The sequence below is a fragment of the Diceros bicornis genome, chromosome 25, assembly GCF_020826845.1.
Source record: "Diceros bicornis minor isolate mBicDic1 chromosome 25, mDicBic1.mat.cur, whole genome shotgun sequence".
In the NCBI taxonomy this organism is placed as follows: Eukaryota; Metazoa; Chordata; class Mammalia; order Perissodactyla; family Rhinocerotidae; genus Diceros; species Diceros bicornis.
In genome coordinates this window covers 22,203,722-22,224,619 of record NC_080764.1, presented here as the reverse complement: position 1 = coordinate 22,224,619, position 20,898 = coordinate 22,203,722, and the positions used below count along the sequence as shown (strand labels likewise).

Below are 20,898 nucleotides of genomic sequence, written 5' to 3'. Positions count from 1 at the left end.
TCTGGGGGAGTGCAAAATATTTTCTGAGATGGGATCATTTTCCTTTGACCAGTATCAATACATGATAAAACAGTGGGGAAAAAAATAAAAGCAAATTCTCTTCCCGGCCTCAGTCCCATATTATAGGATTACATTGATTTAAAATTACAGAAAATTGCTGCAGGTAAAACATCTCCCTTCTATGACAGTGTTTTGATTAAGATTCTGTAGTTTGTCAATGAGCATTAATTAACTGCCCGTTGTGTTTTTAGTTCAATGCTAAGTACTATTGGCAAAGACAAACAGAAGCGACAATCTCTGGCTTTGAGAAACTCAGTTTCCTTCAGGAAAACAGGCCTTGCATACATACTTGAGACAACTAGAAGGCAATACAAGACTATGCACAACTAGGTAAAATGTGTGATGGAGGTGATAAGTTTTACAATAAGTCAGAAAAATGGAAAGGACGAATGTGGGTCTGTACCCCTGTGGAAGGCTCTGTAGAGCTCAGCTCTAGAAGAGCAATGGGATTTGTGTTGGCCAAAGGGAAGGGAGATGAAAAGCACAAGCAAGATTCGAGTAGAGTGAAGTTGTGGAGCATCTAGGGAATCTTATCTCTTAAATAGTTCTTGTCCTATGGATTTTGCTTCCTCCACATCTCTTGAATCTAGACACACCCCAACATCTCCGCCATACTGCTTCCTTCACCTGTAACCTGGACTACGGCTGTTGTCCCCTACTTAGTCTCCCTTTTCCCACACTGGCCCCTTCTAATCCATTCTCTACCCTGCAGACAGAGTGATCTTTTTGGAATGTGAATCTGTTCATGTCCCTTGATTGTTAAAACTCTTTCATGATTTTCCATTTCTCTCAGAACAAAGATCAATGCATTTAGCATGGTCTACAAGACCCACTGAGGCCCAGCCTCCACCTACCTCATGAGCCCACCTCTTATTATTGGTGTTCCAGCCACACTGCCCTATTGACCTGGTCCCTCCTACCACAGGATATTTGTACATACTGTTCCTTCTGCTAGAAATGCTCTATTCTGTCCCCAATCCCACCTAGTTACCTTTCTTTCATCAGCACAATAGTCACCTCCTCCTAGTTAGGAAGAGAAGTCTTTCCTAACTAGGGTGGTCAGATGGCCTTGTTCTATAGACTTGTGGAGTTGTGTTCCTCGCCTTTTGTAGCTCCTTCCCCAGTTTTGTAATTGTAAACCTATTTCTTTAATTGATTGATGTGTGTCTACTCTATCAGCCTGTGAGCCCCACAAGAGCAGGGACCAAGCTTATTTTGCTCACCATTTAATTCTCAGCACCTAGCATAGTATTTGCCATATAGAAGGAATTTTTTATTTCTTGAGTGAATAAAAGAATGTACCTGTGTTTTTGAATATCCATTGGCAAAGTCTTCTGGGGGTGGAAAGTTTCTGTTGGGACATAGAAGAAGATGGGGTAAATAAATAATCCCATGCTTTTAGGAGCCATTGGGCATTCCAAAAAGAAAGCGGCAGCCAGTATTTGGAAACAGATGATCAAAAACATTTGTTTAGAATGAGAATGAAAAAAATAATTAAAGTATTTTTATATTGGACTAAGAAATAATTAACTTCTAAGTAATTAAATGTAGCAGTTGAGAGGCACGGAAAGCACAATTTGGCTTGTATTATAACACAAGTCAATCACATTATTAATGACGTTTAAGAAATAAAAGAAAAAACAAGGAATTCCCCGAACACGTCCAAACTTCACAGACCGCAGGGCACTAGGCAAGCTAGTTAGTCTCAGAAAAGTATTTATGAAGGTAGATGTTGAAGCCTGAAAAGTTGTCACTTAAGAGGGAAATTTGCTCTCAGTATTGATTCATGTTGAATCTCAGTAATTAGAGTTCTTTTCTTTTTAATATCTTGTGATTTTAGAATTGTAAACATCTAGTAAAGCTGCAAAATATTGAAAGGGATGTTTAAAGTTTTTCACAATAACTTTGTCTCCTAATTTTTAAATATATATATGTGTAATTATAATATATACATTACAAACAAGCACACTCTCAGAAATTATATGTTGGCACCAACTCATCAGATCCCCCTGGTTCTGTATTAACAAGGGTCATCTTCCTGAATGGGCATGGGTTTATTTTGTGTTCCCAGAACAAGCTTGTGCATAATCATGTTCTTTAATGGAAGAGCCCATTCTATTTCTGATATAGAGTAGTAAGAGAAGAAATTGAAGCCCAGAGCCTAGATTTGATCAAATGTTCCATTCTCTTGGCTTACTTTGCGTGTTTAGCAGCAAGACAACTACAAAGTAAAATGCCTGAGCAAAGTGTTATAATACCTAACTCTTAAACACTTCAGTATAATTTGCAAGGCTGTTCTGTCTTGAACAGGCGGTACTTTGGAGAGAAGATTGGGTTGTATTTTGCCTGGTTGGGCTGGTACACCGGCATGCTCTTCCCGGCTGCCTTCATTGGATTGTTTGTCTTTTTGTATGGAGTCATTACTCTGGATCACTGCCAAGTCAGGTACGGAGAGCCCTGGGTGAGCCTGCCTTTGCTTATATTTAGAGATGGGTGTTTGTGCTTTGCGGGTGTTCACAGACCATGGGACCTCTTAGCTTTTCCTTCCTACTTCCTTCCCAGTCTCTCCTAGAAAACTTCAACTGTCTCAGTTCACTAGATCTCTCCATCCATTGCCCTTGTTGCTGTAGTCTTCAGCTACCAAGGAAGCAAAGTTTACATTTACGGACATATAGGCCACTCTGCATCCACAGAACAAATCACTTTCATTCACTGGCTAAAAGTTGCTCTCTTTCTGACTTTTTCTGCTTTCTGCTAATACTGTAAAACAGTGGGTTAACAATCTTTTTTTATAAATTCTGTATTTATACAAGGACCCTTTAAACCTAAGCCAGAAAGATATCTTACCAACTTACTGGGGCTTTGAGAATGATTCGGTGTTGATGGGTGTTATCTTGGTTCCTTCACCAGAATACAGTTTAAGGTATTCATAGAGATCTTATTGCGAGGCTGGACAATGATCTTAAATAATAAATATGCCTTTAGAAGTGATTACAGAAATAAAAGTGATTGATTCATCCTCTCACCTACAAAAATATTTTACTTTCTGGTGAAACTGTTAACGAAATATAGCTTTCTCCTCGAACTAATCCCTAGTATTTTTATTTATTCCTCCATTTTCAGTTTTAACTTATCATGCCTATAGAGATCAAGGCAGGCACTTTGAGGTATCTTGTTGATTTTATAATTCAGTATGAAATTGCTTCAAACCTATGCAATGTTGTGAATGATTTTTGTATAATTTGGGGTAGAACAACCAATGTTTTGCGTCACGTATTTTCCTGAGTTTAACATTAATATTTAAAGCCAAGAAACAGCCTCATAAATAAGTAGATTTATCAGATTATGAAAATGTGCAGACACTTGTTTACATTAATAACAGAGCAGGCTGAGAGGCTTCTGAGGACAAAAATTTAATCTACTGGATCTTATTTGCTTGTTGAATATTCTGGTGAAATTGGAGGGGAACAAATGCTCTTATGTCATCACGAAGTAGTCCTCCTCTGTTCTCTTTTCCAGTAAAGAAGTCTGCCAAGCTACAGATATCATCATGTGTCCTGTGTGTGATAAATACTGTCCATTCATGAGGCTGTCAGACAGCTGTGTTTATGCCAAGGTAATTTCAAATATGAAGCATTTTAGGTGGATTGAGTTTTACATACACTTTCCTGAGGCACAGAGGGTTACTGTCTTCTCTCTGCCATTTCTGGTCTTTGATTCTCAAGTTTATGTTGTAGGAGAGACTTACCGCCATCATTCAGGATTCTAATTCAAATATCTTTTTTCCTGTGTATATATTTTAATGTGTTGGCTCTAATTATCATCACAAGAAGCTGCAACATGCATAGTGCAAAGAGCACGGTTATTAGAGTCAGAGAAAGGCTCAAATCATGACTCTGCTCTTTACCTCTTGTCAGTCTGGGAACAAGTTAGTTAACCTCTCTGAGTCTCAGTTTTCTCATGTGTAAAGTGGAAAACATGCTGCTTGTTTCACACAATTGTTATAAGAAATGAGGTAAGACACAGCATACTGAGCAAAGTGCTTGGCAGATGGTAAGATCTCATAAATGAAAGCCGCCATCCTTTTCCTCCTCTTCATCATCATTATTTGTCAAAATGACTTAGCTTCAAAGCTAGCTCAGCTACTTATTTCCTTGCCCTTGCACATGTACAGCCTCATTGAGGCTGAACTTTCTTAGCTCTAAAACACAGGCAGAAATACCTGCCCTCCCTGCCCCGTGGCATGTCCTGAGGACCCAAGAAGGTAACATGTGTGAAAATGCTTTGAAAAAAACAAATACATAGCACTGTTATGTCCAACATATGTCATTGCATGCCCCTTTCTCATGTTATGTCTTACTTTATTAAAATTTTAGACACGTTCATCAAATTCCTATGGTTTTTTACTTAGGGGCAGCGTTACTAATGCAAAGCAGTAGCTGGAGTATGGGCTGATGACAACTCTCCCAAGACCCACTGCCCAACAGCTTGCCCAGATTCCAGATATAAAAGAGCTTGGCAGCTTTGATTGAACCTCTGCAATCGCTGCAGCTTTGATCTGTCTAATCACACTGTTGGCATTGCTGAGTTTTGTTCCTTTTAAATGAGAGAACATTTGATAGGCAGCCCAGGATCCTGCCCATCCGTGATGTCTTTAGCACTGTAGGTAGCCAGTCATTGTGGTAGGACCCCAAACCACAGCAGCCAACTGTGATTCTAGAAGGATTTCAGCTCTTAGTATGTGCTATAAGGGACCAAAAAAGCACGAAATACTCTCCCTACCTTTGGAGAACATACAGATAAACCTGAATGGATGAGGACAAATTTAACAAAGTGATTTGGGAAATATAGATTTGGTGAAGATCAAAAGAACTTTGTCAGTAATATAATTTTCTTTAAAGATTGTGAGTTAAGGGCCAGACCCCATGGCCTAGTGATTAAGTTTGGCATGCTCTGCTTCGGCGGCCTGCATTCAGTTCGTGGGCTTGGACCTATGCCGCTGGTCCGTGGCCATTCTGTGGTGGCAGCCCACATACAAAATACAGGAAAATTTGCAACAGATGTTAGCTCAGGGTGAATTTTCCTCAAGCAAAAAGAGGAGGATTGGCAACAGATGTTAGCTGAGTGTGAATCTTCCTCAGGAAAAAAAAAAAAAAAAGGTTGTGAGTTAAGCCTGAATGACTTGGGTACAAAAATCCTGCTTTCTGGGAATCTCAGAAGCCCAGTTTTGTTGTTGTTGTTTTGGGGTATTTGTTTATTTGTTTGTTTTTTACACAGAAAGATATGCCTTGAGTGAAGTTTTCTCTTTAGGAGCTCCATAATTCTTCAAAAGGATCATCATGAATAGTTTAGAGTGCTCAGATTTTATAAAGGCTGCTTTGGGCAGTTTGCTACTGAACATAAGATCTAGAGCAATAATAATTATAATAATAGCTAGGCCATGGCTATAAAAATAGCTAGGTAACCTACATTTATTATTTCTAATTCTCACAGCAACTTCAAAGTAGATGTTATTCCCATTATACTCAAAGACTCAGAGAGGTAAAAATTACTCATCCACGGTCACACAGCAGTAAGTAGCTGGGCCTTGGTTTATTTGACTGCAAAATATGTCATTGTGCCATACTGAGCTACAAGATGTTTAGATTCTGGATTTTAGATTTGGTCTTGCCTAGAAACTTAGTTAAATGAAGGCTAGAAAGCCTCAGAGTGAAAGAACTGAAGTAATACGGAGTCTCCTTTAGAAACATTTATTAAAAATGTCAAACTGACTTCATGGGACTGAGGATACATAGGAATGTTGGACCAAATCGGAGCCTGGATCCAATCCAGTCAATGGCTGCTCCACTGATCAGGGATGCTTATCCCCAACCCTTGCATTTGCAAGGATCTGAAACTCCACTCAAACTGGCTTAAGCAGAAAGGGATTTACTGGCTTATTTCACTGAAAAAGATATTAGACACACTGTCTGAGAACAAGGACCCCAAGGCCTAGAACAATGAGGAATCCTGCAGGCCTCCAGATGTCTCTCTGGCCACCTGTCCACATGATCATTGTGCAGACAGGTTCTCATCACACCATGGGGAAGGTGGCTGCTGACTGCCGCAGCTCCAGGCTTACATCTTCCTTCCTTTATCTCCTTAAGCATATGTTTATGCTTATTTTAAATTCTTTGTTTGCTGTTATAGAATGTCTATTTCAGAAGGTATATGTTGCCTAGTTTGGAAGTTTTTTTTGGAGGCAGCTGTCTGTCCCAGATGTTCCATTATTTTGGCCTGTGGTTGCTTGTCCCCTGGAGGTGTCAACCACTTTGGGTAAGGGTCAGAGGCCAACCCTAGGCTGTCAGTCCTGGTGAGTTTACAGAGAGGAGAGGACCGTGTGTTCCAGGCACTACCACTCTGCCAGAGGCTTCTTCTTGTTGGAGTTTTCTTTTTAAGCCTGCTTAGAACAAAGCAGAATTGGGAGGAGGCACTCTCCCTTGATTGTAATCTACCAGCCCTAGGGCTTAAGAGGGAATGGACTGAGGAGTGAATACCCCAGGGCCGCTGGCCAGGCAGCACCTGCTTTCCTCATCTCCTCAACCAGGCAGGACTCTGAGCATCCCTGGATGTTACTCTAAGAACACCAGCACTTGTGGTTTGGCCTGTTGCAGCTGATTTCTGAGGGAGGGGAAATTAATTGTCCAATGACCATTGAGAGAGAGGCTGGAGTAGAACTCGTGTATTTCTCTAACCTGTGCTCTCACTCTGCTTGGGAATTGCCGCCTAACTCTCCCCATACACCATCACCCCCTACCGTCTCTCTCTCTCTCTCTCTCTCTCTCTCTCTCTCTCTCTCTCTCTCTCACACACACACACACACACACACACACACACACACGCACACGCACCAGTTCAAGGCAACCTTCCATCTCTCCTTGGGCTTCTCAGGGGTTTTGTTTGTTTGTTTATTTTTGTGTTTTATTAGTTCCTAGAATCTACTGTCTTGCTTCTGCAGGGTTGATTTTGGCAGAGGGAGCCATCAGCCTATGCTAGCTTATCATCTTAGTAGGAACGAGAAGTCCCTGTTAACTGACCCATCCTGATTCACAATTCCCAAGTAACTGCAACAGGAAAATGTCTCTCTCCAAATGTTTGCATATCAGTCCCCAGGAAGAATTCCACTGGTTCTATTTGAGCCATGTGCCCCCTGGACACCTACATGAGAGAGATTTGTTATCTGGAGAAGGGAGAAGGGAGGAGAGATGATCTGAGCAACCAAAAACAATGGCAACCACAGTCTATTTCAGAATCTACACTGATGGTGCAGGCTACAACTTCCACCAACTCCCAGAAAATACCCTCATAGAGAGCAGAGACCAACCACATACCAATGGAACTCTCAGGCTTGGTTTAATGCCGAGTGCCCAGTACACAACTTAACACTCCCTCTGGCGTGGGAAATAAATCAGCTTTAGACTTTTGTCTCACTGCTGCCCATCTCTTCTATGTTCAAAGAAAGAGAAGGTATAAACTTTTGGAAAATTTTGAAATACTTCACACTCTGATATAACAGGAAAAGACTTGTTTATAATTGCCACATTCTCTAAGGGACAGTAAAGTATACCTTACAGAGAGCTATAAAGCACAAAAAAAAAAACAAACGTTATGCTTTATGAACGTATCAGTCATCATTTCAATTTGGCGTGACAGTGCTGTGATTTTTCCTGGAGACAGAAATGAGCTTGGCAGTTTTGCAGTGAGAATAGATATTTTTGCTTTCTGCTGTGGTGTTTGCAATAGAATATATTATTCTAGCAATACAGTATTCGCTAGCTGTTATACGTAATAAGTAAATATGGTGATTATCCAAGACTTTAATAAAGGTGGAAGTGGATTTTGTTAATGGTCTGCTCTCTTCTCTTTATAATGCTGAAATCCAGAGAGCAGCCCAGAAAGTGTTTGCTCCAAACTACATGAGCAAAATAGCCATGTTTTCAAAGCGAATAAATGAGGCATTAAAAACAGTGCTTGGAAAATCAGAAACAATAATACCTTTCTGATCTTAAATATGAATATATCTGTATACATATGTGCATGTATGATAGTTTTTATAGTGCACAAAAGGAAATTCTTAGAACGCTATTGAGGCTGCTGATGAATGTTCAACTAGATGATACGCACATAAAGGGAACCAATTCTCTCCTCCATATCCAAACTGCTTCACAGTTAGAGGAACCCCCTTCTTGATTATGATCCAAAAGGAATAGCTCCCAAAGAAACCCTGCAAAATTCATTGTATCATCACAACTATTTTTACAGAACTTGAAAATAATGTGAATTGGAATATGATATATAAGAAATTTGTTTAAATGTGTTTCATGATGTTCCCAGGTAACCCACCTTTTTGACAATGGAGCTACCGTCTTCTTTGCTGTTTTCATGGCCGTCTGGGGTAAGTTTTCTACATATGTATAACTTGAGTTCCCCTCATATACTCTATGATATGTTCCTTTAGAAATCTGACTTTGGATGTGAAAGGAAGAAGCTTGAGTAAATTCAGTTGGCTGTTCTTTTAGATGCAAGCTGGTAAATACATTTGATTTATTTAAAAAGTGATATTGTGGGGCCGGCCCCGTGGCTTAGCGGTTAAGTGCGCACGCTCCGCTGCTTGCGGGCCCGGTTCGGATCCCGGGCGCGCACCGACACACCGCTTCTCCGGCCATGCTGAGGCCGCGTCCCACACACAGCAACTAGAAGGATGTGCAGCTATGACGTACAACTATCTACTGGGGCTTAGGGGGTAAGAAAAATAAATAAATAAAATCTTTAAAAATTGATATTGTAGAGGAAAAACATGTCTGATTTCTCTTCTCTTAAACCTTCAACAATTCTATCAGCATTCCATTATTAGAGTAAAATTCACCTTCTGTTGGAGGCAAAAATGAAGTTTATAGTACATCAAAAGGTCTGGTGAGACCTGAATACCCATCTCAGTGTATATAGGACTTTCTTTTGTGAGTAGAATCTTTTCATCTGGCTAATGTATGCGCACCCACATCTGGCTTTCTTCCAGTTCTGGTCAAAATGGCCCCCTATAAACAAGAGCTACTTACAAGGCTGAATTGAGTCCTTTTATATCAGTTCAAGCCAACAGCCCCATAATAACAAGGTGTAATGGAACATTCACTTAAAGAATTACTTAACCCAAAGAAATCAGTTAACCCACTTCTTTGTGAAATGGGTTTAATAATATCTTCCTAGTCAAATAATTATAAAGCTTTAGTTTAATAGTGTAGAAAAGAGTCTAGACAAATTCAGAGTAAATTAATTGTGGTTACCTCTGCAGAGGAGAATTCATGGAAGGGTAAGTGAACAGTAATGAGAGAGAAACTTTTTACACTGTATATTTTCAATTGGTTTTAATTTTTTACAATGAGTATGCATTTCTTCTAGAACTTGAAATACCATAATCTGAATTTTGATGTTATAAAACTCTACTAACCAAGGCTTAGGTTCATGTTGTTCCTTATATCTGGAATGAATGTCAGAATCTTTCCCATCTTTTAGGGCCCAGCTGAATTATCATCTTCTCTAGCCAGAAGATGTCTTCCTCCTTTAAACTTCATAACATTTGGCCTATGTCATTCTTTGGGCACTTATAATGATTTGCATACACAACTTATCTCCCCTAGTGGGTTCATGGTCCTTGAGGACCATTGTGGTCATTGGAGACCTCATACATTTCTTTTGAAGACAGAGAGATTCATATTTGTTGGATCGATGGATGGATGGATGGATGGATGGATGGATAGATGGATGGAAAAAAAAGAGAGAGAAGGAAAAGAGAAGAAAATTACCAAAAGGATTTCTTTGTGAGACAATGAATGTGTTTAGATGGTCTCTTTGACAAGTGGAAATATAAAACTGTTCTCTTGAGGAGGCTTGTTCTAGATGTATTGTGTCTTCCTACCTAGAGATCTTCAAAGGAAAATTGTCCCACCCACCACAGCTCTGTTGAAGGGACATATTTTGAATGCTGTGACTCTAGCCCCTATCAACCAGTGGGCATTTGGCCCAAGATCAGCCAAACCATAGGTTGGTAAGCAGCCCGGGACAAGACCTGAGATTCTGCCCAAACAGGGACTAGCAGGGCCACCCAGAGTCTTATTCTCAAGAATGTGGATTGGAAAATGTAGAAAGAGACAGGGAGTTAGCAATAGGAATTGACACTGAAAGATGGAGGTCGGCGAGGAGAAAGAGAGAGATTAAGATTGACCATCAGGTAGAAGTAGGGCTCAGGAAGAATTATGAGCAGGCTGAAATTATGAATAAATCAGAACCTAGAAATACACAGAAGCAAAGAACGGGTGGAAAAGATATAGAAGAGAGGGTCCAGAAGCTAACTGGCAGCCAACTGGGAGAAAATGCAAGACAATCCCCCAAAGAGAAGCAAAGAGAGAATGTAGCCAAGTCATGTTATTAGTGGAATATCAAAGTAAAGACCCAGGATCTCTTGTGGCTGAAGTCTCTCAAGCTTCTGGCTTCCGTATCCTGTCTCTGAGTAGCCTAGTCTTTTAGTTCCCGTGGGATTTCTGCCTCCCTTAGTGGGTCTTCCAAAAAGCCCTCACTATTTGTGCTACCCCATAGTGCATCTCTGTCCCTTGCAAACAAAGGAAGCTAATCATAACAGAGTTTTGGTTGTAGGACTGAGCTCTCAGATCACAAATGTGTATCTGCTTTTTCTAGAACACATCAGTGTCGGTAACCATGATCAGCAAGTATCATAAACCACCCAGTGCTTAAGCTTTGCCATGGTTACAAATGAGGAGACTTTAGAAAATGTGTTCATTTCTTAAACCAGTGGTTCCCAAACTTCTTCAAGTCATGGCGCACATATAAATGATAATATTTGCACAGCTTACTGATATACATGAAGGAGCCTGCTCATGGCCAGGGATAATAACTGCCCTGAGCACCCTAGCCTTAGCTGCCCCAAGGGCTGCAGGGGTTATTACCTCCTGCAAACCCATAATCCATTCCTGGCATACCTATTGGGAAGCTCTGCTTTGGGCTACTAGTCTACTGTGTGATGAGATAATGCTTCTGTATACAGAGTGGTATTCTGGAAGAATTAATATACAAAACTCCCTTCTCACTTCAGCATTTCACCAATTTTAGATATACTTTGACGTAAATAATGTTTTCTTCTCCCACAGTTTATCCTCTGGGACTATATAGAAGTAAAATTCTGATATAATGACATTTGTCTATAAGGTAGAGGTTGTCATCTCCCACATCCCTCACCCAGTATCACCATTATAAAGGGGATTGCATCCCTTCTTTACAAGTTGGAATGTCTTATGCTGGGGATAACAAATAGGATCTATTTTATCCCTGCTGACCTCAACTGTTTGGTGGTGGCTGCCTGGGGCATGGAGTTGAGAAGCTTCTGAGTTGCAAGTGGGTGGATTGGAGATTTGACAGTGCTCATGCCTTGGAGGGTACTCAGTAAGAATCTGATAGATGTTTTGTGATAACCTTTGGGCACAAGGGAACGTTTTAGGGCCACTCCAGGCAAGGCAAGCTTGGAATAATTCATCCTCTGAGTTGCTTTGTCTTAGTTAACAACTTATTGCTTAAATCTTGTATTGTTCCCAGAAATGTGCTAGTTGGAGAAAAAGAATGATTTACCTTGATGTTTCTTTGTAGATAAGGCTATAGCTTTTGCGGAAATCTGGAATGGCCAATAATAACAGTTGTAATAATAGCATACACTTATGGAGAACTTACTATGCACTGGACACTATCCTAAGCGTTGTACAGTATCATCTCAGTTAATCTGCAGAGTAACCTTTGAGGAAGGTACTGTTTATCTCCATGTGATGGACGGGGAAACTGAGTCAGTAGCTAGAAAGTGGCAAAGCCAAGAGTTAAACTGGGCTGCCTTAGCTCCTACACTCTACCGCTAGGATCACGTACTGTTTGTAACCCTGTTTGCTTCTGCTTCAGAGATCTGAACTTTAAAATAAGGGACTGTTTCACTCGTCCTGAGCACCATTTATCCTGCTTTGCCACGGTGACGTTCTATAAAATCATGTCAGTTCTAATGGAGCTCGGTTTAATGGTCTCAGGACCATCCTTCGTGATTGACAAGTTACAACATTTAATAAAACAAATGTACTTTATTTTCAGGAAATTGCTAGATACAGAGATGCTGAGAACAGATGTAAGTGGTTTACAAGACCTCCAAAGGGACAGGGTTGATGTGTTTGCCTTTTGCTTTGTGTGTTCACCAGAGAAACAAAAGGCTCCACTTGGAACCCATCTGCAGCAGCTGGGGAGGGCCTTTGTGTGGAGTTAGAAAGCTTGACGGAACTCCACCTTTGTCCAAGTTCACACGTGTGTGATAGCAGGGCCTCCTGGGGACCCTCTAGGCCTCTGGGCTTGAACCACAGTGTGGCTCTTTCCTCAATGCTCAGCATTGTTCAGAAAGATTCAGAGACAGAACAGTTATGGCCTGAATTAGCTTCTCTTCCTATGAGAAAAAATGAGTCATTAAGGAGCTAGATGTTGGTGGAGACTTGTCCGGAAGCAGATTATCTCCCTCTGTTCTTAGTTTCTTTTTTTTTTCCTCCTTCTTCTGTTTTGTTTTTTTTTTTTTCCCACTTTCAGTGTTGCCAAAAATTAAATTATTGCCAGTCAACAAACAAGTCAAGGTTCTCAGAGCCCTCCAATCAAAATAACAAGATTGTGGTTATTTGAATGCAAATTCAAAGATTCTGTGGATGGTCCTGTCAGTAATTTGTGAATGAAGTATGTCTCATTTTTTGAAAATAAATTTTATAATAATTGGCGTTTTGTTTTAGGTATTTACATGCATTTTGTCTTTTATAATCTTATCCATATATCCAACAAAAATGGCAATTGTATATTCAAAAAATATATATATATTTACTAAATGCCTGCTAGGTGTGTAGGTGCAGTCATATATGATGCCTCATCAATTTCTCATAACCCACCAGGAAGAAATTACTACCCCCATCTTATAGATGAGGATATTGAGACTCAGATAGGTTATGCAACTTGCCCAAGATTACCCAGCAGCTGATAAGTGGTGGAGTCTGGATTTTAAACCAGATCTGGTGAGCCTAACTACAGAGTCATTCCAAAATGTGTCCACCATGCCATGTATCTTCTATGGGATATACTGGTTAAGATTTCATTACTCAGCAGACAGTGCATTCTCACTGTCACTTGGCATGGCACTGGGTATACAAAAAATGTGTAAGATGTGATCTCTGCTCTCAAAAATCTCATGGTATACTAAGAGAGAGTTGGTAATTATAAAACGGAGGGTTAAGTCGAATTTACGATGGGACAGTGAGGGTCCATGCAGCCAACTTCCTGAGACAAAAAGGAAAAGCAGAAAAAGTTTCACCCCAGATGAGACACTGGAACCAAGTAATATATTTACCAGGCAAAGGAGTGGGGTTGGGGAAGGTGTGGATGACATTCTGAGCTAAGAATAGTGGGGCAAAACTCTGAAAGGGAAGGGTTGGGTGTTCAGTGTGATAGGGACATGGAATATGTGTTGATTTCCTAGGGGTACTGTAACAAAATACCACAAACTGAGTGGCTTAAAACAACAGAAATTTATTCTTTCACAGTCCTGGAGGCTATAAGTCCAAAATTGAGGTGTCAACAAGGTTGGTTCTTTGGAGGGCTCTGAGGAGGAAACTGCTCCATTCCTCTCTCCTAGATTCTTGTGACGGCTAGCGATTCTTGGTGTTCCTTAGCTTATAGATGCATCACTCCAGTCTCTGCCTCCATCTCACCTGCATTCTTCTTCTGTCTTTGTCTTCACTTGGCTGTCTTCTTATAAGGACACTAATCATTGGATTGAGGGCCTACCCCACTCCAGTATGAACTCATCTTAACTAGTTAATCTGCAATTACCTTATTTTCAAATAAGGTCACATTCTGAGGTTGGGGCTTAGGAAATTAACATACCTTTTTTTGAGGGGTCCACAATTCAACCCAAAACAGAGTGCATGTTGTGGGCTGAGATCTGCTTATCACAGGATATTTGTACCATCACAGAGAACCATGGCTTCACCCTGTAGGCAAAGGAAATCTGGTTGAACTTATAAGCTGAGTGACATCATCAGTTGTGTTTGCACAGTAACTCTGGCAACAGTGTGGGAAGGGGTGAGGGTGGACCAGTACATAGCAGGTAGCCACTTCGAAGGCTGTTCCAATGTGCAGTCAAAATATCATGCAGAATTGGGCTTCAAGAAAGATCTAAATCACAGAATAAAAACCTTATATGTAAATATGTTTTCCTTGCTTTAGTTACTAATAACTGGCAAAAATTGAGAATAACCTAACTTCAATTAAAAAAAAGTATTAACTGATAGCAAAGCTGAAAAAAAATTAGGAATAACCTAAATATCCAACAATAGAATGGTTAGCGAAATTATAAGCAACCATTAAAAATTAGTCTTTCAAAGCATATAATATAACACAAGCTTATATTTAAAAAATTGTTGGGGCTGGCCTAGTGGCATAGTGGTTAAGTTTGTGCGCTCCACTTCGATGGCCCGGGATTCGCAGGCTCGGATCCTGGGCATGGACCTACGTGCCACTCATCAAGCCATGCTGTGGCAGCATCCCACATAAAAAATAGAGAAAGATTAGCATAGATGTTAGCTCAGGGACAATCTTCCTCAAGCAAAAAGAGGAAGATTGGCAACAGATGTTAGCTCTTCCTCACCAAAAAAAAAAAAAAAAATTGTTAAATATAGGACATAAAGTATACAAATAAAGTGTGATTTCAGGTATATTAAATACTAATAAAAACAGAAAGAAATTATGTCCCAATGTTAATGGTGGTTTTCTCTAGGTGATGGGATTATGGGGAGTTTTTGTCAGCTTTATTTAGATATAATTTATATAAAATAAAATCCAACAATTTTATATATAAAATTTGACAAGTTATGACAAATATATATAGTCGTGTAACCATCCCAATAATGAAAATGTAGAACATTTTTATCTTTGGGAAAGTTTTCTCATGCCTTTGCATCCGTCCTTTGGCAACCTCTAACCTACTTTCTACCACTATAGTTACACCTGTTCTAGATTCTCACACAAATAGAATCATTCAATATTTAGCATTTTGTGTCTGGCTTCTCTCACTAAGATTAATGCTAGTGAGATTCATTTATGTTGTTGTATGTCAGTAATTTGTTCCTTTTCAGTATAGAATAGTATTCCATTACCTGGATGTACCAAAATTTGTTTATCCATTTACTAATTAATAACATTTGGATCCAATCCAGTTTTTAGCTATTATAAATTAACCTGAGAATCATTGGCTAGTACAAATTTTTTGCACATTTGCATGAAAGTCCCTGTATCTATTTCTCTTGGGGAAATTACTAGGAGTGGCATTCTGGATCATAGGATAAGTGAATGCCTAACTTTATAAGAAATGGTTTTCCAAAGTGGCTGTGCCATTTTGTATTCCCAGCAGCATTTTATGAGAGTTCCAGATGTTCCACATCCTCACAAACATTTGGAATTATCAGTCTTTATCATTTTAGTCATTCTAGTGGGTGTATATTGTTATCTCGTTGTGATTTTAATTTGCTTGCATTTCCCTAATTACTAGTGATGTTGAACATGTTTTCTTGAGCTTATTTGCAAACTGCACATCTTTGGTGAAGTGTTTGTTCAAATTGTTTGCCCATTTGTTATTGGGTTGTTTGTCTTCTTGTTTTTAAGTTGAAAGAGTTCTTTATACATTCTGGGTAGAAGTCCTTTATCATACATATGTTGGCAAATATTTTTCCCAGTTGGAGGCTTGCATTTTTATTTTCTAAATGGTATCTTTTGAAAATCAAAAGTTTTTACTTTTGGTATAATCCAATTTAAGTTTTTTTATTTTTTTCTGTCTGTGCTTTTTGTGTTTTATTTAAGAAATCTTTGCCAAATTCAAGGTCCCTAAGATTATCTTTTCTGTTTTCTTCTAGAAAGCTTGTAGTTTAGCTCATATATTTAGGTTCATGAATTATTTCAGGTTGATTTTTCTATGTGGTGTAAGGTAAGGGTCAGATCCATTTCTTTCCATATATGAGTATCCAGTTGTTCCAGTAACACTTGTTGAAAGATTATCCTTTTCCTCCTTGAATTTTCTTGGCATTTTTTGGTTGAAAATCAGTTGGCCATATATGTGTGGATCTATATCCAGAATTTTTTTATGTTTGATCTGTATGTGTACTTTTATGGCAACAATACACTGTCTTGATTGTTATAACGTAATAGTAAGGATTGAAATCTTATTCTTTTAAAAAATTCTTTTGGCTGTTTTAGGTCCTTTGCATTTCCATATAAATTTTAGTTTCAACTTGTCGATATCTACCAAAAAAATCCTAATATTTTGATTGCAAGTGAGTTGAATCAATAATCAATTTGGGAAGATTGAAAACTTAATATCAAATAGTTCTATCCATGAACATCATTTAGCTTTTCATTTACTTGTGTTCTGTAATTTCTCTAAGCATGTTGTATCATTTTCAATATACAGGTATTGCATATTTTTAGATATTTTTCCAGAATCATATTGTCTAGGACTCCAACTACATGTATGTTAGACCACTCAATATTGTCCTACTGGTTACTTGTGCTTTGTTCATATTTTTTAGTCTTTTTAGTCTTTGTGTTCTCCATGCTTCTTTTTGTATTGTTTCTATTGATTTGTCTTCAGGTTTACTGATATTTTCTTCTGAAAAATCTAATCTTATGTTAATCCTACCCAGTGTATTTTTGTTTCCATAACTTGCATTTTTCATCTCAAATCTCAATCAGTTGGGTCTTTTTATACCTTTTATTGCTCTCCCCATTGTGCTCATGTTTTCATCTACTTTCTTGACATATGAAGCATATTTATAATAGTTGTTTTATCATCTTCCTTCTATCATTTCTGTCAGTTCTGGACTGTCAGTCTGGGATAGATTGAATTTTCTCCTGCTTATAGGTTTTCTTTTCCTGCTTAATTGCATGCCTGGGTAATTTCTTATTAAATGCTGGAAAGGGTTGAGTTTTGGTATTCGTTGTGTTTCTTTAGTGTTGGACTTTGTTCAGGCTAGCAGTTAACTTACTTGCAACCTAGTTGGATCCTTTTAAGACTTGTTTTTAGCTTGTTAGGGTAGTCCAGAGATCCACTCTAAGGCATGACCTTTATGAGGCCTCTTACAATACCCTATGTATTGCAACGTCTCTGCACTCTGACTAGTGGGGTTGGGAATTACTTCAAGCCCTCTGCGAACTCTGAGGACTGTTTAGCTACCAAAAAGCAGCCTCATGTAGTTTCACCCTATGCATGTCAAGAGCAGAAGGGACTTCATTGCTGATATACGGAACTTTCTTTCAGTGTAGCTCCCTTCTCTCTGGTACTCTACCCCACAAATTCTTGCTAACTCAGCCTCCCCACTCGAATCTCTGTCTCCCAAGCTTAGTAAGACCACTAGGATCTGTTTTCGTTCCCCCTGCCTAAATTGTAGCCTGGAAACGGCCTCCACACAATGAGCTGGTATGATCCTAGGGCTCACCTCACTTATTTCTTCTCTCTCAGGGGTCACAGTCCTGCACTGTCTCTTGTCCAGTGCTAATAACAGTCGTTTCTTATATTGCAGCAGTTAATCCTCCTGAATGGAAGTGAAAATCCTCAGCCTGCTGCATTTTGATGGCTTTTTATAGAAGAGAAGCATACCCTCAGACAGAGCCTCAGAAAATTGTGATTCCTTGGGGAAACTACCATGATCCATGGTATCTACTCAGGTTTACCGGTTCAGAAACACTGTTGGAATACCCAGAGCTAAGTTGACTTGGGGAAACAGACTCCTCTTCTAAACTCCGCAAGCACCAATTCATAACCCAGAATTTGAGAATACAGGTATATGGTAGAGAATATTATTTTATAATGACCATCTAGAGCACCTTCTTCCTGTGCCAGGATACTTAGGAAGCCAAATTAATCATCATCTGTTGTTTGAGCTTGGAAATCAGTGCAGCTAGCAAAATCCCTCGCACATCAAAAGAATGCAAGTAATAATTGTTAAATGAATGGAAGAGGGGAACAAGAGCTATTTTTTTTTTTTTTTTTTTTTTTTTTTTGCTTAATTTGTCATCCTTATCCAGTTACATAGAACACCCCTAGAGACTGGTTCATGTCAGGATATCCTTCTAATACCCTACATTAGATCACACTCTATCAAATTTGTTTTCTTAGACTCTTGTTTTTCCTAAGTTCCAGCTTGGCCATCCCCTATCTGGACACACTGATTTTCTCCAGAAAAGGTTCTAATACCAATAATGAAGTTTCAGCTTCTTAAAATGTAGTCACATTCCTGTCCTTCCTGGATCCTGAGATTACCCTCACCTTGGCATTTTAGGGTATTTCACAAGCTCTCTAGTCACTCATTTACATTCACTTGCATTATTACTGTCAGTGGCCTACCTCAGATGTTGCAAATTAACAACCTGTAAAAATATTCTGTTTGGTCCTCACCAATTTCAAAAGTATACAAATAAACTATTATCGTTTTGAAATTGAGATAGTTCACATGAAGATACATTTTTATAGTTTCTCTTGAAAATTTTGAAGATCTGGTCACAGTACAATCAATGGGAACTGAGGACACCTACCACTTTACGTGGTGCACACACTCCCCAATTTGTTCTAATCCCCACCACTCCCTATTGTGTGGTTTCCTCTTCTAGGTTCTGTACTGATCTGGCCCTTTTAGCATTTGAGTTTGACTCCTGGCTAAGCTCATTCATTATGCAAAGATTTTACAAGTTATGCTCCCAGGAGGTGACCTCATTCCTCTATTTCTAAATTCTTGGAAAGTGCATCATTGTAACTCCTCTGTTCCTCCTCCAAATGAACATTCTCGGAAAGTTATAAAGGACTGAAAAAAATGAGATCTGTTAGTATTATTAATTTACTTTTTAAGAAAGGAAATTAGTCTTGGGAGAGAATGACTGAATGTGTGTATGAAGTAGGTCATTCTACTTCCTAGGAAGTAAGAGAATCATCTTAACCAAGTATCTGAAGATGCTTTGAGTCATCAGACAGCAGGTCACCATTCTGAAGTAAAAATCATCCTTTCTCTCCCACATGTACTTCCCATTTTATTGCTGGCTGCAGCTCACTTCTTGTTTTTATACAAACAAATGGAACACAATCTTTTGACAAGTTAAGAAAAGTTAGACTATAGGATATTTAAGCTGCTATTTTTTCGAAAATAAGAAAAAATGCCTTTATAATTATTTTCTAGCATTAGACATAATTCTCCTCTAGACTACCAGTTTAGACATTTTCAAAATGAAGAATCAAATTAGGCCTTTCAGTATCTATTATGGTATCAGAGGGAAAAAATTGGCAGCATTGTATCTCTGGCAGCTTTTGGAATAAGTGTGGGCTTTTCTAGGCCTCCCAGAAGAAGAGTATAGATCTAAGGGAAGGATAGAGAGTAAATGCTAGGCTCCCTAGTGATGTATAACCCTGGGGTATGATACTTTGTATTTATAATTAGTTTCAGCAAAGTGCTCCTATAGTTGGATAATGAGCTTTGTTTGTCTTTCTTTTTGGCTCTTCTCGATTCGATAGAAATTAGAGCTCTCAGATTAGACTGTGATGTAGTAACTAAAAGTCAGACATATAGCACCCCTGGCTCCTACCCTAAATGCCAGTTGTTCCCCTAGTCATTGTTATAGCCCAAACAACCCTGTTATGGGTTGAATTTTGTCCCTCCAAAAAATATGTTTCAGTCCTAACCCCCAGTACCTGTGAAAGTGATGTTATTTGGAAATAGGGTCTTTGAAGATGTAACCAAGTCAAGATGAGGCCATACTGAATTACCAGTATGACTGGTAAGAGAAAATAGAGACACAGACACTCACAGGGGAGAAAGCCATGTGAAGACAGAGGCAGAGGTTAGAGCAGTGACCCTACAAGCCAAGGGATGCCAAGGATTGCAAGCAACTATCAGAAGTTGGAGAGAGGTACAGAAGAGACTCTCCCTCGGAGCTTCCGGTAGGAACTGACCTTGCCAACATGTTGATTTTGGACTTCCAACCTCTAGAACTTTGAGAGAATAAATTTCTGTTGTTTTAAGCTGAAAAAAAAAAAAAAAAAAAAAAGAGGCAGATCAGGTCCAAATCCCAGTTCTGTCATTTATTAGCCATGTGACTTCTCTGTACTTCAGATTCTTCATCCACAGGATGATGAAAATAATACCAACCTCTATAGACTTTTGAGAAAATAAAACATAGTACCTAACATGTAAGAAATTTTTACTATATGGTAGCTAAATATTAAATAGTGCAGCATTTCAATCCTGCCATGGAGCCTAAGATATGCAGCTGAAGGGGGAGATCCCCCTGCATAAGACTCTCTAAGTGACTTAGGAAGATGACAAAAATATAGTAACTCAGTGGGTTTTTTCTTCCTATTTGCAGAATGTTAACCATAGCTATACTCTCCAGAAAAAACCTATATCAGTTAGACTGTGTAAAGTTAGCTGCCATAATATACAAAGGACAAAACCTTGATGCTCAATAGAACCCACACACATAAAACCCAACCAGGTGTTCCTGATTGTCAGACAGCCTTCCACACGGTCATTCAAGTACCTAGATTCCTTCTAGATTGTGGCTTTATCCTTTTCTGTATCCTCAGAGTCCTCTCCATTCATTCCAGAAAAGAAGAAAAAAGGCATAGGGATGATACACCTACTTCTTAATTCTTTAATTCAAAAGTAGCTCACATCACTTCTGTTTACTTTCCAT

General features: G+C 39.1%; 1 protein-coding gene across 1 annotated transcript in view; it reads left to right on the top strand.

Annotated features, from left to right (window-relative positions):
- ANO4 (anoctamin 4) overlaps positions 1–20,898 on the top strand; it is a 190,571-nt gene that overhangs the window by 107,830 nt on the left and 61,843 nt on the right. Inside the window, exons 10-12 of the mRNA XM_058568797.1 lie at positions 2,371–2,505; positions 3,580–3,676; positions 8,434–8,494. Of these exons, the coding sequence (XP_058424780.1) occupies positions 2,371–2,505; positions 3,580–3,676; positions 8,434–8,494 (293 nt within the window). The remainder of the gene's footprint in view (positions 1–2,370; positions 2,506–3,579; positions 3,677–8,433; positions 8,495–20,898) is intronic.